Source organism: Grus americana, chromosome 1 (genome assembly GCF_028858705.1).
Source record: "Grus americana isolate bGruAme1 chromosome 1, bGruAme1.mat, whole genome shotgun sequence".
Classification (NCBI taxonomy): domain Eukaryota; kingdom Metazoa; phylum Chordata; class Aves; order Gruiformes; family Gruidae; genus Grus; species Grus americana.
This window is the reverse complement of record NC_072852.1, coordinates 126,155,628-126,172,425: the sequence shown is the minus strand read 5'-3', so window position 1 is coordinate 126,172,425 and position 16,798 is coordinate 126,155,628. Positions and strand designations below refer to the sequence as shown.

General features: G+C 39.4%; 1 protein-coding gene across 1 annotated transcript in view; it reads right to left on the bottom strand.

Annotated features, from left to right (window-relative positions):
• The window catches only part of CFAP47 (cilia and flagella associated protein 47), a 362,349-nt gene that overhangs the window by 230,744 nt on the left and 114,807 nt on the right, over nt 1-16,798 (bottom strand). The window contains 2 exon segments of the mRNA XM_054819861.1: nt 7,098-7,210; nt 7,756-7,890. Coding sequence (XP_054675836.1) covers nt 7,098-7,210; nt 7,756-7,890 — 248 coding nt within the window.

Here is a 16,798-nt window from a genome sequence, read left to right as displayed (position 1 = left end):
ACAAAAATATCAAAAAGGCAGAGGAGCAAGGAAAAAGTGAGAAACAGCAGTGGGAACATCAAGGTCAGAGAAAGAGAGGGAGAGGCAGTGCTCTAGGTGCCAGAGCAGATATTTCACAGCAGCATGTGGAGAGAACCACACCTGAGCAGATATCCACACTGAAGACCATGGAGGGCCCCATGCCAGAGCAGCTGGATAATTCCTGAAGGAATTGTGATCTGTGAATAGGCCATGCTGGAGCAAAATTTTCCTGAAGGACTGCAGTCCATGGAAGAATTCATGGAGCAGGAGAAAAGCATGAGGAGGAAGGAGAAGCAGACAGGAACTGTTATGAAGTGATTGCAGCCACCTACTCCTCATTACCCCCTGCGCTGTTCAGGGTGGCACGGGGAAAACATAGAGGATTCAGGAGCAAAGGAGTGAAGTTGAGTCTGGGAGAAGAGGGTGGGGAAGAGATGAGGTGATGTTTTAATTTTTAGCTTTGTTTCTTACTACAAAAGCCTATTTTAACTGAAAATTAATTAAACCCTAAGTCAAGCCTGCTTTGCCTGTGATGTTGTCATTGTTTAAGCCCAGCCAGCAACTAAGCACCACACAGTATGTTGATGACTCTTAATAGCTGAGGCCTTGGTTGGAGCTGTCTGGACAGTTCATCTATAGTTGCTACCTCCATGTCTGTCCAGCTCATTATCACCAGGGTGTGGGTGTATGACATCAGTGCATTTTGTACTTTGCCACGTGGACCATGTGCATCAGATTTCATCTGGGTCTTTGGATACCTGGTCATTATCCAGCTTGTAATAGATCACCTCCAACACAGCTAATTCCCTCAGATACTGGATACTTCCCTCAATGTTGGTCCATTTGCTTTGGGAATTTGCAAGTTCTTCCTTGAAGGGATACCTGTCCTTCATACTTGACAGGAGTGACCGCCCAAGACTGAGGACTCCAGCCTTTTTCCCCAATCACTTTGTCAATGGCCTTATCCTTAGCAAGGGATCCTAGCTGTCGGGCTTCATTACCCTCCAATTCCTGAGTACTGGCCCCAATATCCCAGCATTAGAGTAACCAGCTGAGAATTAGCTCACCTGGTTAACTGCTAAAATCTTTTTGCGTGTCTTGCAGCTCACTTAGGTATAGGGATCGGGTGGTTTCTGTCTCATTTATGATTTCAGTCTTTTCCACTTCCTGTTCTCATGACTGCTCTGCTGCAAAACAGACTGCCTCTTCTTTCTTCTGCACCCTCTTAGGAGAAGCTTCTTCATCTCTTATTAAATGAGCTGACTTATGCTTCCACTGTTTCTTTTTAGTTATAGAGGCAACTGATATAGTGTCTGGTTTAGACACAGTGTCTGTTAGTTTGTTTTCCCTCTTTTCTGCCTGAGGGTGTTCAATAATACCAAGCAGTGTTTTGTATATAGTGGTCAGGGCCCAGCACAGTGTAGTAAGTTGTGCCTCTTTGGAATAGCCCTGGCTTTTTTTTTTTTTTTTTTTTTCAAACATTCTATCGCTTCATCAGAGTCTGATAGTTGTTCAGGAGTGAAGTTCCAGACCACTAGAGGTAAAGAAGTTCTCTAGATACTTGCCCATATTCTCCCACATGCCATGCTACCCCTGACAATACTCTTGCAAAGTCTGGGTCATATTTCTAAATTGCTTGTTAACCTTAGACAAAACCAAAGCAATATTTCTAAGAAATACCAATAGAAGTATTTTAACTACCCAAGGATGTTCAAGAGAGAAGTTATTGTAACAAGGGAGAAACCATCACAGGAGAAGGTAGAGAAGGTGCCATTCTGTATTTTCTCCACAAAAAAGCCTCTCAGATGAAGAAGTATAATCATTAATTATCTCCATGAGATGCTACCCGAAGTACAGTAATGGCTTCAGTACAGAGCCCAAATACGAAATTAACCTCAAGGTCAGTGTTTTAATAACAAAACTCCCAGGCTAAACATCACTAATCACTACAGAGCACAGCAAACTGCAAAGGCCAACACCAATCTTTAACATGTACAGCAAAAAAACGAGCATGCTGCAGATCAGATAAACTAATATCTGAATCAATATCATGACCCACAACTGTTAACAGATATAAATCCCTTCTAATACACTCTGGTCAATCTGTTATTACCTCAAACCCTTCGAGCCTCACATTGGACACCAAAAAGGACTGTCATGGTTTAACCCAGACAGCACCTAAGCATCACACAGCTGCTCACTCACTCCCTCCCCAGCAGGATGGGAGAAGAAAATTGTGAGAAAACTTGTGGGTTTGCGATAAAGACAGTTTAATAAGCAAAGCAAAAGACATGTGCACAAGCAAAGCAAAACAAGGAATTTGTTCACTACTTCTCATCAGCAGGCAAGTGTTCAGCTATCCCCAGGAAAGCAGAGCTCCATCATGTTTAGCGGTTACTTGGAAAAACAAATGCCATCACTCCAGATATCTCCCCCTTCCTTCTTCCTCCAGCTTTATATGCTGAGCATGACATCATACAGTATGGAGTATCCTGTTGCTCAGTTGGGGTCGTCTGTCCCGGCTGTGTCACCTCCCAACTTCTTGTGCACCCACAGCCTACTTGCTGGTGGGGTGGGGTGAGAGGCAGCAAAGGCCTTGGCTCTGTGTGAGCACTGCTCAGGGATAACAAAAACATCCCTGTGTTATCAACACTGTTCCATAGAATCATAGAATAGAATCATAGAATGGTTTGGGTTGGAAGGGACCTCAAAGATCATCTAGTTCCAACCCCCCTGCCATGGGCAGGGACACCCTCCACTAGACCACGTTGCCCAAAGCCCCATCCAGCCTGGCCTTGAACACTTCCAGGGATGGGGCCTCCACAGCTTCTCTGGGCAACCTGTTCCAGTGCCTCACCACTCTCACAGTAAAGAATTTCTTCCTAATATCTAATCTAAATCCACGGTTCTTCATCTTAAAGCCATTACCCCTTGTCCTGTCACTACACTCCCTGATAAACAGTCCCTCACCATCTTTCCTGTAGGCCCCTTCAGATACTGGAAGGCTGCAATTAGATCTCCCTAGAGCCTTCTCTTCTCCAGGCTGAGCAACCCCAACTCTCTCAGCCTGTCCTCACAGGAGAGGTGCTCCAGCCCTCTGATCATCATTGTGGCCCTCCTCTGGACTCGCTCCAACAGCTCCATGTCCTTCTTATGTTGAGGCCCCAGAGCTGAACACAGTACTCCAGGTGCGGTCTCACAAGCCAGCACAAATCCTAAACATAGCCCCATACTAGCTACTATGAAGAAAATTAACTCAACTCGGTCCAAAACCAGCACAGATGGTTGCTGGTAAGCAGTCTCCCTATCTTTATCTCAGCCCACAAACCTTTTTAGTAATTTTTTCTCCTCCATGCTCTTGAGGAGAGGGAGTGAGAGTATGTCAGGGTGGGCAGCTGGCCAAGTTCAACCCACCACAGCCATTTAGTAATTTCTCCAGCTAGTAGTGGGCTACAGTATACATTGTCATGCTTCTTTGAAAATACAGACAGACCTATATTACCTATTTCTGTCACTTCAACATTATTAGTTTAAAATAGTTGGCATCTCTACCTAATGCTGCATCACTGCTTCCTAATATACTTAAGTAACTTCTCTTCACTACTCTCTGCCTTTCTGCTCATTTTTCTCTCTTGATCTGTTTAGCTTATCAGTTTCCTGCAGCTCACCTTCCCTGGAAAGTAAACGCAGTGCTTTCAGACTCAGCCTTCATCTACAGAATCCTCTACACCAAGTGTGCTCACCCAGCAGGTCAAACAGGATTAGTCAGTCACACTTATTCCTCATTAGTGATTATAATGAGCCACAGTTATCTTAAATCCAACAATAGTTAATTCTAAATATAGGAACATATATATTTGACAGATAATTAGAGACAAGTTTCTAGGTATGACATGTCTGTCTTAAAGTCTTCCAGCTCTCCAGAATTCTGACGAGTTTCCGTTTCTTTAGCCTCCCTATCAAGGCTATGGTTCATCTTTTCAGCTGTAATTGCCTGAACTCTCATGAGTGAATGTTCTCTGAACTGCTAGTATTTCCCTTGACCTTTTACCCTGAAAATTTGGCAAAGCAAGCCTTACAACTTGAATGAAGCCCTGCAGCAGGCTTTCACAAGGCAATAGCTGCTGGTTTTGACTGCTTCTTGTTTATTAGTTTAGCTAAAGTATCTGTTGTTTCAGGAGGAAAAAAGCTGGCTAGTATCAAGTTAGCTCGCAGTGAAAGAGGAACTAGGGGTGAAGACATATCTATACTTATACACAATATTCATAAATTCATAAGGCACAGTTTCAATTCAGGGGAACAAGGATATCTGACCTTAAGTTGTCTGAACCATTACAGATACTCAGACAGGTTTTTAAAGTGTAACGCCTGTTTTTAAAGTAGAACTCCTGTTCTCTGATAGAGCAAGTACACTTTCCTAAATTTTAGTGGTTTTTAACACATTGATTCGTCTGCCTTCATTCCCATATTTATGGATTATTTACTTCTAAAAGTGGAACAAATAACTTTAGTGTGAAGTGCCTCTTTCTAGCTATTTTAACATCTTCTATTCCTAAACAGGTTACAGTCAGTGATGCTAACATTCCTGTCAAAAAAGTAACTCCATTAAGTTTTAATAATACGCTCCCAACAAATTTCTTACTAAATACACTGAAAATTATTGTTCACTTTTTATTTATGCCATAAATATTTTTCTTTTTTCCTTTTAAGTCTGTTACAAGCCTACCTCATTTCTGAGTTTCTCTAAAGACTTTCACACTTTCCAAAGAAAACAGAACATTCTGTCCTACAAATCCTCTACCATTTTTCTTGACCTTAAAGAAGCAAATATAAATCAGCAATAATAGAAATAAGCCTACATATAATCAATTAAACAGAGGTATTAGTTTATTATTCATGTTACTGTCACTTCCAAACCCACCTATGATATTATGATCAAATATAAAACACCTACAAGACTCCCACCCATCCCACTGATGGTTGGAGTTCTCAAACACTTCCATCAGAATATTAAGAAAGCTATTAATTACAAAGAACCTCTTTTTCATTTAGTGACCAAGATTACAAGTAAGTTTACATTACAATAAACTCTGCTAGTGGATGACTAGCATTTCCACAAGCTTTTATTTCTATGCATTTTTTCAAATGTTTGTTGCTATATATAATGCTGTCGTGGTTTTACCCCAGCCGGCAGCTAAGCACCACGCAGCCGCTCACTCGCTCCCCCCCCCCCATCGGGATGGGGGAGAGAATTGGAAAAGTTAAAGTGAGAAAACTCGTGGGTTGAGATAAGGACAGTTTAATAGGTAAAGCAAAAGCTGTGCGCACAAGCAAAGCAAAGCAAGGAATTCATTCACCACTTCCCATGGGCAGGCAGGTGTTCAGCCATCTCCAGGGAAGCAGGGCCCTGTCACGCGTAACGGTTACTTGGGAAGACAAACGCCATCACTCTGAATGCCGCTGCCCCCCCCTTCTCTTCCCCCCAAGCTCCTTATAAACTGAGCATGACGTCATATGGTATGGAATATCCCTTTGGTCAGTTTGGGTCACCTGTCCTGTCTGTGTCTTCTCCCAACTTCTTGTGCACCCCCAGCCATCCCACTGGCAGGGCAGTGCAAGAAGCAGAAAAGGCCTTGGCCCTGTGTAAACACTGCTCAACAATAAGTCCATAGAACAAAAACATCTCTATATTATCAACACTGTTTCCAGCACAAATCCAAAACATATCCTCACACTAGCTACTATGAAGAAAACCAACCCTCTCAGCTAAAACCAGGACAAATGCCAAGTAGCTCAATGACAAAGTTGTATACATTAACTTGTGTCTTGTTTTTTAGATTTCTTTCAAAGGTGAAGTGAAAAACAGCCACAGGATTGACCTTTCAGAGAAACACATGATATTTTCAAGGATTACATTTTTATGTTAATTCTTATTTGAAGTAATTGCAAAGAAAATGGAATCAAATCAGCCTCACAGCTCACTAAAACATAACATTACTTGTTGTCTCTTTTGCATATATTTACAATAGGCATGTCATTTAATACAGAAATGTTGATCAACCTTAAAAAACACTGCGTTTATGTTGAGTTCTTGAATTAGGCAATATATATTTGAATTATTTCTTCTTCTTCACAGGTTATTTTCATACAAATGTTGACCTTTGTTTTCCATTTTACAATCTCTGATCCATTTTATCTGCAAAGGTATATCTTAACTAGACTTACAGCCTAAACTCTTAACTGACAGCCAGAGTCACTGCTACATCCCTCTTGTCTTTGATAGTTAAACAAGGATTAGTGAAATTCCTGTATCTAGTCCTAAAGCTACATAGCACAGAAAGAGCAAAATATACTTAGTGAACAAAAAGAAAAAGATGGCAACATATCATGAGTATTTATGCTACCAAAAATGTTGACAACCTAATGTTTTTCCAAAATTAAATCCCTCTAAGATCCTTAGATGACTGTCAGAAATGTAAGATAGAGAAATAACTACATTGCAGCTGCAAGAGCTTCCCTCTTGGTGGGGAAGGACAATGGGGGCAAAAAGAAGCAGTCTAACACTACTATCAAATCTGTGTCATGTTATCTTAAAACTCCCAGTCGTGCTTCATTTACAAATAAGAAACAAAAAATGAAATCTTACAAGAAAGAAATTTTACCAGCTCATGCTGCTGCAACGCACTCATGTAAAAAACGTGAATCAAGTTCAAAGGAGATATTTCAATTTTAGTTGGGCAAAAAAATAAAAATTTAAGAACAGCAGATCCAAACTGAAAATTAAAGCTTTCAATACATTGAGACAAAAATATTTATTGGACATAGATGACTCCTCTAACAATCTGAAGATGTATATTCTGCTCTCAAAGCTCTATTGAGCTAAACTGCAAGTGTCCCACTGATAAATTATTCTGGATTTATTCTAGGTTAAGGAGGAAAACCTGATCTTTATACTGACTAATTTTGCCCTGTTTGTAGCTGAACACATTTCTAGTGTTCTACCATTATTTAATTAATAGATTTATATTTCCATACTGTAAGACTTATTAATAACACTTTAAAAAATCATTACTTACTTAGGGGCAATGGTGACAGTGTTTCCTTTAGGTAACAAGAAATCATCAGCATCTCTTCCCACAAGAGTAGCATTGTACACCAAAGTTTTAACGCTTGGGTTTTTCAGACGCACCTATCACAACAACAACAACAGAATCAGCCTATTTTTATTTATTTTTTAGAGTATAAAAGGTATGTTCTGCAGCTAAGTTCCAAAATACCAACTAAGGATATCACAAAATAAGAAAGTATTTCAAATAACAAGGCAGATGATAATTTTTCTTCATAAAGAGACTTTAGTCCATAGTGGAAGTGGGAAGTCCATACACTTCCCACAGACTGTCCAACCTCAATTTTTCTGACTACTCTTTTTGCAGTGTACACTGCACTCCTATGCCTCTTAATCTCTTATTCCTCTCTATCTTTGATCTCAGATTTGTCAGATTGGTAGATTTTTTTCTGTGCTCACAGGCATAGGGAAAAAACAGCTGCAGAAGTCAGGATCCCAAACCTGAAGAGAAAAAAAGAAGACACATTCTTCCATATTCTCTATATAGTAGCCAAACGACATGAAACCCATTCACTCTTTGTTGTAGTACATACGTAATATTAACACATATATACATAGAATGTTTTAACCTTGTACTGCTACAAACCTAAATTCAATGGTATCAGTACCTGCTTAACAACAGTTGCATGGAGAGCACCTGTAAATTCTACAGTCTTCTTGGGTAAGTAGTGAGGGAGACTTTCATATAGGTAGACACACAGAATAAGCATCATGACTGGGTTTGGATCACAGATGTCAGTGGCCTAATATTAAAAAAAAAAAAAAAAAAGAAAGAAAGAAACAATAACCAGATATTCAGTTAAAATTTTGCCTGTATAGTTTAGCGATATGAAGGTGAAGAACAAAAAAGTTTAAGGTAATTCCTATTATACAAATATTTTCAACCTAACTTTTAATAACTGGATTAGGCCTATAGCTAAGATGAATATGATTCTTGTCAGTGCACAAAAACCCTAATTCTTGAAGACCACTGACATGCTCTGGTAATAAACCTAGGCTAAAAATTAAACCCACCTTTTTTCCCCATAGTTCAGGAAAACCAGATGTTCATTTCATAATAAACTAGTAATAGAAAAATAAAGTAAAATTCACTGACTGGAAAAAAAAAAGTCTCTATTTTCTTAAAAAGTCTTTTAAAATATTTCAGTATACTATGTAAAATATCATCCCAAATACTGCTAGATACAGTTTTGCAACTGTTTATTGTTACCATCCAACCAGGAACAGGAAATCATGACTATATAGTAATTTTTATTGCAGATGCCAAATTGCTTTACAAAAGGTAGTAAGTATTACTGCATCTTAAATATTTGATTTACAGAAATGAATTTAAATTGCAACTGCAAAACATGTCAAAGCTTTAGTCTTCAGCAATTCTGGTAAGTTACTGAAAAGAGAGAGGTAGAAACTCCTCCATCAAATACATGAACTTTTCAAAAGCCTAATCAAATAGTAAAGAGACTTAATGATGGAAGTGCCTTCCCACATAAGTACAGGCAGGAAAGATCTGACTACAAATTTAAACAAATAAGAATCTGTACTTCCTAAATCAAACTAATTAAATTAAGCGTTTTAAAATTTCATGCTTAGTAACTTATGTTATTATAACGAAGTTGTCTATAATATACTAAATAAACTTTTACGACTGCAGTTAATCTCTGTCCTGAATTAAATATAAAGTCACACTGAAAAATATACACACTTGGGAGTAGATTTAAGCAGCAAACCCCTTGCATTAACATGTCATCCCATTAAAAGGTGCTCTTTTTATTCAAGACACTTTATTTGGATCCTGTACATAACAGAGTCATTCAATACAGCGGTATTATTAAAAAAGCTCTCCTTTGCCTAATGTCTTGAAAGTGACTATCATTCTAAACCCTCTCACCTTAAATGAGAAATTTTGCCCAATTCTCAAGCAAAAAAACCCGATCTATTGTGCTATTGCTGATTGTCACTGTCACCCTCTCTAAGCAGCTTGGATAAGTTGCACGTAACTACGTGTAACCTCATCCCAACACTCTAGAATCAAGCTTCCTGCTTCACATGGTTTCATCATATCATGAATTTTCAGCTGTAAACCACTCAAAGAACAGACTGAATACATTTTAATTCATTTTTAATATTGACCTGTAGAATACTTAGAAGCATTGTATAAACATAAAGCAAATGTCTTTTATATCTGCAAGGTCATGCAAGAGAGCAAGAAAACAGGTATGAGATACTTTTAAATCCCTAAACTTTGTGTTATAAAACAGCTATACTACTTTTTAAGAAAAACTTACTAGGAAATTGACAGCTACTAGGAGATATTTCATATTCAGATAAAGTGGCAATAAGGAAAAAGAGCTCTCTTTAGTCAGCAACTATTGAAAATTTTGCATTCATTTCTAAGGACATGAACAAACAAGTCTCATAATATAACATTCTTTTGTAGCACAGGCATACTTAAGATATTGAAGACTACATTAGTTTTGCACTGTCCAAATAAACAAACAAAAAAGGCAAAATAAAGCAAAAATATATCTTAAATGACATGTCCTTTTTCTTTATCCGGAAGAGGAATGAAGAGCAATACATGACCAGTTTTGTTTAGAACATCAGTTTTATTTGCACCAGTTTTATTTAGAAACACGTACACTACAGGAGACCTGAATCTCTTTATCTCATAAGTGCATACACGGCAGGCATATCTATGGAAAAAGTTCCTAGAAAAAATGTCTGTAGCTTGTAGGCAAAAAGGGAAGTCAAGAGTTGTGTGAAATTAATGTTCTCGATGTTCACCATCATCCATCCTCCAGAAACTACTGCAGCTAATAAAACCTCCCACTCACAATGTTAGCCCACATTGTGTGTCAGGAAGTCACAGCTGAGTTGACAGCAGCACACAGATCTCTCCAGATGAACAAATGGTATAGTCATACCATTGACTGTTACATAACTTCCATATGTATAAAAATCTCTCTTGCAATGCAAGTACAAATATATTTGCTGATTCAAGACTAGTAATCTATTGGTAAATGCAGTGTACAACTTCAAAATAAAAAAGCTTCTCTGCATGTAGGTACTTGCCTCAAGCACAGCTTTACAAGGAAGGTCTTGTAGCAACCTGAAAATCAGCAAGCTTGCAACGTATCAGATATGAACCAAAGACTGGCTGTAGAAGAGTGCATGCTGATACTGTGAGATCTCTCATGAGAGTACAGCAGCTTTAAGTGAAATTGGCCAGGTGGCTCCAGCTGTGGCAGTATGGAGAGAGAATATGATACTCCAACGGGAGCCTTGGTTATCTTTTCTGGGTAAGTTAAGAAAGCAATGAAAAATGGTAATGCGACACTTTCGAGGAGGTCAGATTAATAAAAAATTAAAAATAAATAAATACAGTCCATCTAATAAAATGAGGCATTAATTAAATGTATTTAATAAGGAGCCCAGTTTTTTGGCAAAACTGCTTTTGTGAAATATTTTTAAAACTTGGCTATTTTATTAAAAAAATATCACTGTAGATAACACATCTTGTTCATGGGTCAATTTTATTCCCACTTTTTAGGACCAAAACCTCTGAATAGTGAACTATGAGATGAAGTTGTATCAACTTAATTTTCTTTTGCTACTTTGTCAGTAAAGTCTCATTTTAATACTTATTGCCAATACTATTAAAATTTCCAGGGATCTCTGAGAATAACAAATATTCCTATACATTAATATTTCTTCTATGAACTACATTATACCAGTTTTTCACAGGACCACACTTTCAGCCCCCACATTATTTTATTTTTATGACCAACTATATTCTTGTCCTCAACATGATTATAAGATGCTTATAGCTTAAGTGGAACACTAGAGGAAAAAAGCTCCTTAAATCCTTTTTTTTAATTGATTCTTATGAGGCAATTTTCATAATGAACTATTTATTCCAGAACCTCAGTGCTCTCCAGCAGATTAATCAAGGGAAGGGATACTATTACTAAAGCAGCAGGACAAAGGAAACAGAGCAGCTATTTAGTCAGTCACCCACTCTCTGATGTGAGTCTATGCAGAAATATTATTTGCATTAATGGTTCACCTTAGTGTATGTCTGCTTCTAGGTGAGCCAATCATCTGTTTTACCGAATGGGGAAAATGTACACATTTAGATTATAACAAGAAAACTTGACGATTTTTTAATCTAATAAAATTCTTGTAGAGATTATATTTTCCTCTTCAGTATTAAGAAGATAATTGAAGATTATTGAAACATCTGAAAAAATATTACTTAATTAAGAGTATTTCCATATGTCCTAAAATTGCTTAACAATAAATGTGGGATTTAAAGTTATGGTTTTTTCTCTCTTCCATTCATATTTCTCCAAGGCTATAAAAAATGGTTTTTGATAATTACTTGAAAATTCTTTTTTTTTTTCCTTCCATTTCTGAGAACAGAAAATTCTACCAATAAAAAAATATGTGGGAGATAATTAGAATAGTCTACACAATAAAGCAACTCCATGGGAAGAATGAGTCCCATGTGGATTCCCACTAGGACCCCTGAAATGAAAGTAAAAATTTCACTCTCATTATCAGAAACGTTTGGATAACTGCAGTTACTCTGCTTCCCAAATGTTAAAGAAGAGAGTTTGGCAAAAGACATCACATTTATTAGCCACATGGGCTGGAAAAAGGATAACACTTTTTTCCCCTCTTCTGGACTGTCTTTAGTACAGTAAGAGAGATGTATAGGCATATCTACTATCAATTATCTGAGTTAATTTTTATTTCCAAGTTAAAGTTTTCCAGCACTTCTACAAACCAGCCAATTCAACTTCCTATTTACTAAAAACTCCAGGTGCAATACAACACTCTGTAAAAAAGTAAATATGCATTCCACACAGAACACAACAGCGAGTCTATCTTCAAATCTTGCTGAAAGGCCCTTGTTCCTCTAGTTAGTTTCTCCTGCAGGTATGGGAAAAAGCAGTTTCATGAGCATCCCTTGTCAGAATACAAAAGCAGCTGCGATGACATTGAACAAGGATCCACAAGATCTAAACACTTACGGATCTCCTTAGAGTATCAGAGACTGGGTATCCCACTATTCTTCCTCTGCCAACAAAGCAGTTGCTTGAGTAAAGACTCTAAGAAATTGGGCAAATATAAAGTGGTCTTTCCATTGACATAATTTGCCAGCTTCTGGAAATTAGTGGCTTGGGGATTTATTGATTAATGTTAGACACCTCTCTGTCATTATTTTAAAGTCTTCTCGATTTTATTCTTTACATACAGAAATAAACCTGACTGTCATTAACAGTTTATGAATTCTTTTTTATTAGGATTTGCTTATTGAGTTTTCTTCCTCTTTTGATGTTATTAAAATGCAATATTGTCTGAAATCTATTGCCTAAAACACAGGACCATAAAAATGCAGCTGAGATTTAATTCTTAAGGCAAGAGCTCTAAGAAAGCAAAACAATGCATCAATCCAAGCACAAGTACAAATAGCTTCACCCCCAAAAAGTTTCTACTTGATGACTGATGGATCAGCAACGGAAAGGTTTTCTTCAGCTAGCAAAAGCTGCATTTTGACATAATAATTTTGTGAGGATAAAGGATATAAAAGGCAAACATTTTCAACTCTAGTGGAGCCACCTTCTTCTCATACAATGTAAAAAACTCAGTAGCTTGAAAAAACATTCCACATAGAAAAACCTTTATACAAAATAAAAACCTAAGAGCAGCCTACGGGCTCAGACCATGGGCCAAAAGGACAACACTACAAGCTGATGCCTAAATGAAAACAGTTATATGGTAAGTACACATACAGTTGAGTATTTTCCCAGCCTCAAGCTATTTTCAGCACAAGAGACTTCCTTTACCACATATGATTTCTGCCTACTTCAAAATCTTTTTTTTTTTCTTCCCCCCCCCCATGCACAGTCTCCCTTTGAATCTGTGTAAAAACTGTAAAGGCAACCTAAGAAAGCTCTTCTTTTGAAGTTATGTTCTGTATAACTAAGAAAGAGGCTGGAAAAAAAGACAGAACTATAAGATAATTTTCTTAATGAATGTGCTCTAAATAAATGCAATAACACCAAGCATTTGAAGTAATGCTCACTTCCACTACCCTATGGCGTTCTAGCCCTACACAAGATACAATTTTATTTTTCAAAAAATTCGAGGGAACATCACCAAGAAGTAAATGAAAAAAAGCTTACTATTTTTTCTTCATTTCTGTGGTGGGTTGACCCTGGCTGGAGGCCAGGTGCCCACCAGAGCCGCTCTATCACTCCCCTCATTCACTAAACAGGGGAGAAAAGGCATAACGAAACGCTTGTAGGTCGAGATAAGGACAGGGAGAGATCACTCACTAATTGTTGTCACGAGCAAAACAGACTGAACTTAGAGGGGGAATTCATCTAATTTATTACTAGGCAAAACAGAGTAGAGGAATGAGAAAAATAAAATCAACTCTTAAAACACTTCCCCCCACCCCTCCCATCTTCCCAGGCTCAACTTCACTCCCGGCTTCAACCTTCCCCCCCTCAGCGGCACAGGGGGACGGGGAATGGGGGTTACGGTCAGTTCATCTCACGGTGTTTCTGCTGCTTCTTCATCCTCAGGGGGAGGACTCCTCTCATCGTTCCCCTGCTCCAGCATGGAGTCCCTCTCATGGGGTGCAGACCTTCAGGAGTCAACTGCTCCAGCGTGGGGTCCCCCACGAGGTCACAAGTCCTGCCAGCAAACCTGCCCTGGCGTGGGCTCCCCTCTTCACGGGTCCACCGGTCTGGCCAGGAACTTGCTCCAGCGTGGGCTTCCCACGGGCCACAGCCTCCTTCAGGTGCCTCCACCTGCTCTGGCGTGGGGTCCTCCACGGGCTGCAGGCGGAATCTCTACACCCCCTCATCCTTCCTCCATGGGCTGCAGGGGGACAGCCTGCTTCACCATGGTCTTCACCACGGGCTGCAGGGGGATCTCTGCTCTGGCGCCTGGAGCACCTCCTGCCCCTCCATCTGCACTGACCTGGGTGTCTGCAGAGTTTCTTACATCTTCTCACTCCTCTCTCCGGCTGCAAAAGCTCTCTCCCTCTAAGTGTTTTCTTCTTCTTAAATATGTTATCACAGAGGCGCTGATTGGCTTGGCCTTGGCCAGCAGCGGGCCCATCTTGGCACCGGCTGGCATTGGTTCTGTCAGACACAGGGGGAGCTTCTAGCAGCTTCTCACAGAAGCCACCCCTGTAGCCCCCCCCCGCTACCAAAACCTTGCCACACAAACCCAACACAATTTCCTAACAAGTCATCAAAACAGGGTGCCCATCTTTTACTACCAAGAATGAACCTATATTTGACGTAAAAGAGAACTTGGAAAATAAGATGCTCTTTTGTTGTCACAGATGGGTAAAAACAATTCTGAATTTCAAAACAGAAAAATCTAGAATAAACTGCATTCTAAATTCAGAAATGCAAGGAGTCAAACCAACACAGCATTTCCAATGCAGGAATAATCTTTCTTTCCCATCCAGTCTACAAGCTTGTCAGAAGTTTCCTACCATGTTCTACTGAGATGAGAAATTAAAGAATTCTCAGAGATAAACCCAGCAGTATTTTCTCTGGCTCCTTCAGCCCACAAGGAACTATGCGATAATGAGATGCTCTGTGTCTTTTATGTAAGAATCCTCAATTCAGTAAGAGAAAAAAATTCCAGAAAAGTCAGTGAAACTAATCGTTCCAAACTTGAAAGGGAAACTAAAGGCAAAGATTGTTGCCAGGGGACAGCAAGGGCCATCTGCTCTCTCCAGGCCAGGGAGCCAGGAGCCAAAGGCAATATAACACAGCTGCAGAGCAGAGGCCAGCCAGTGCCCATCCCACCAGCCAGGAGCAGAGCAGCTGCGGGCACCAGGGCAGCCCCAGCCATGGCCATTGGGCACCTCCCTGGGGACCAGGACAGGCCAAGGCTGGGATGAGGGCCTCTGGGTGGGCCTGGCTTAGCAGGTCCCATGGCCAGGCAGGGCAGGGCTGAGGCGAGCCCTGCTGCGACATTGCTGGGGCAGGGGCTGATGGTCCTGTGGAAGTGACATGGGGTCCTGGGCTGTGGGCAGAGTGGGGGACCCCTGAGGGGCCAGGCAGGGGCTGGTGGTACCCCAGGGCCTTGACAGTAGTTAAGTGTGAAGAGCATTCAACCTGTATCATTTGATGACTCTATGGCAGACATTTCAGAAGAACACATTTTCAACAAGGCTCCATCTCCCTGGTTGCAAGGAAACCTGAAGGAGCTGTATCCCTGAATAGACTTCTAATGTCTGCTTTAGGAAGAGGAACCTCTCCTTCTCCATACCCTAAAGCATTATATGGCAGGGCAGGGGGAGAAAAAGAGAGAATCTGAGTAGTGGAAAAGATGGCAAGCCTTGGCTCATGGACTAAAAGCAGAGAAGGAATGCAGCCCTTTCCCAAAGGATAAACATTTAAAGAAAGGTGACTTAGTTACTGAAAGCTTCACAGACTTATTACTGACTACAGCTCATCCCTAATTAAATTCAATGCCTATAGTCCTGCAGGAATGTGTTCCACGGGCTTTGTATTATAAGGAATATGATTTTTTGTTTTGTTTGATACAACAGAAAGGAGAAACCTGTCAAGATATATTAGAACAGACAAGCCTTACCACATTTTTACCTATATACATATTAAATTCATCTTGCATTACATCTCACTAGCTAACCTTCAAGTTTTCTTCATTTCTCTTCTGTTTTATTAACTTAGAAACAGGTAGGAGATTCCATTGAAAAGACAGAAGGGGAGCTCCACAAGTGGCAAATCCATTGACTCCACGGAGCACAAAGGCAGGAGGAGTTACTGACCATTTCCGCCCTGTGCCCAGCCAAGCATCGCACCCTGCTCCCAGCAGTTCTAGCACAGCTCCTTCTCTAACCTTTGGAGAGAGTACATCACTGGGCACTGACTTGAGGTTACCTTGTCACTCTCCATAGTTTCTTAGATAATGCTTATCCTTGCAATTCTTAAGATTCATTTCATATACTCTTCATGCACTGATGTTATCATATGCCTCATCTTGTATTTCTATTTATTTCTATCACCGCCGTTTTTTAAGGTTGGAATTTTAGGATGCACTTACTATGCAAAGCAAAAAGCCTTCTTCCCTGCCAAAACCTTTAAACCTGAAGTCTGAAAAATACTCTGATGTTTTCCATTCCCTTCTCTCAGTAATGGCTACTGAATGTTAACAAGTATTTGTAGGAGAATTTGTTATTATTATTATTCCAATACAGCTGTAGTTTTACACCTCTACTATTCATCTTTCCTGCATTTTCATTTAAGACAGCAAAGATGCCAGAGTAGATTATCTGTGGAAGCTTAACCTTTTTTTGCCACCTACTTCTACTCATTTCCACTTAGATCAGAACTTATTCCCTCAGAAAACCTACTATTCTAGGAATTAATTTTAAAAAAATAAAAATCAGTGTGCTTCATAACAATATTCAACAGAAAATTCACATAATCTATATATATTATTTACTTTAAAAAATTCTGTGTTAGCAAACCATAGCAATTAATAATGTTTAACAGATTTATGCTTTAAATTGTGTCCATAACAAAGGTTCTCAAAATATGAAAAAGCTTCTCACATTTCTTGAAGTGTTAGGTGCTTGTTCACTAGCAT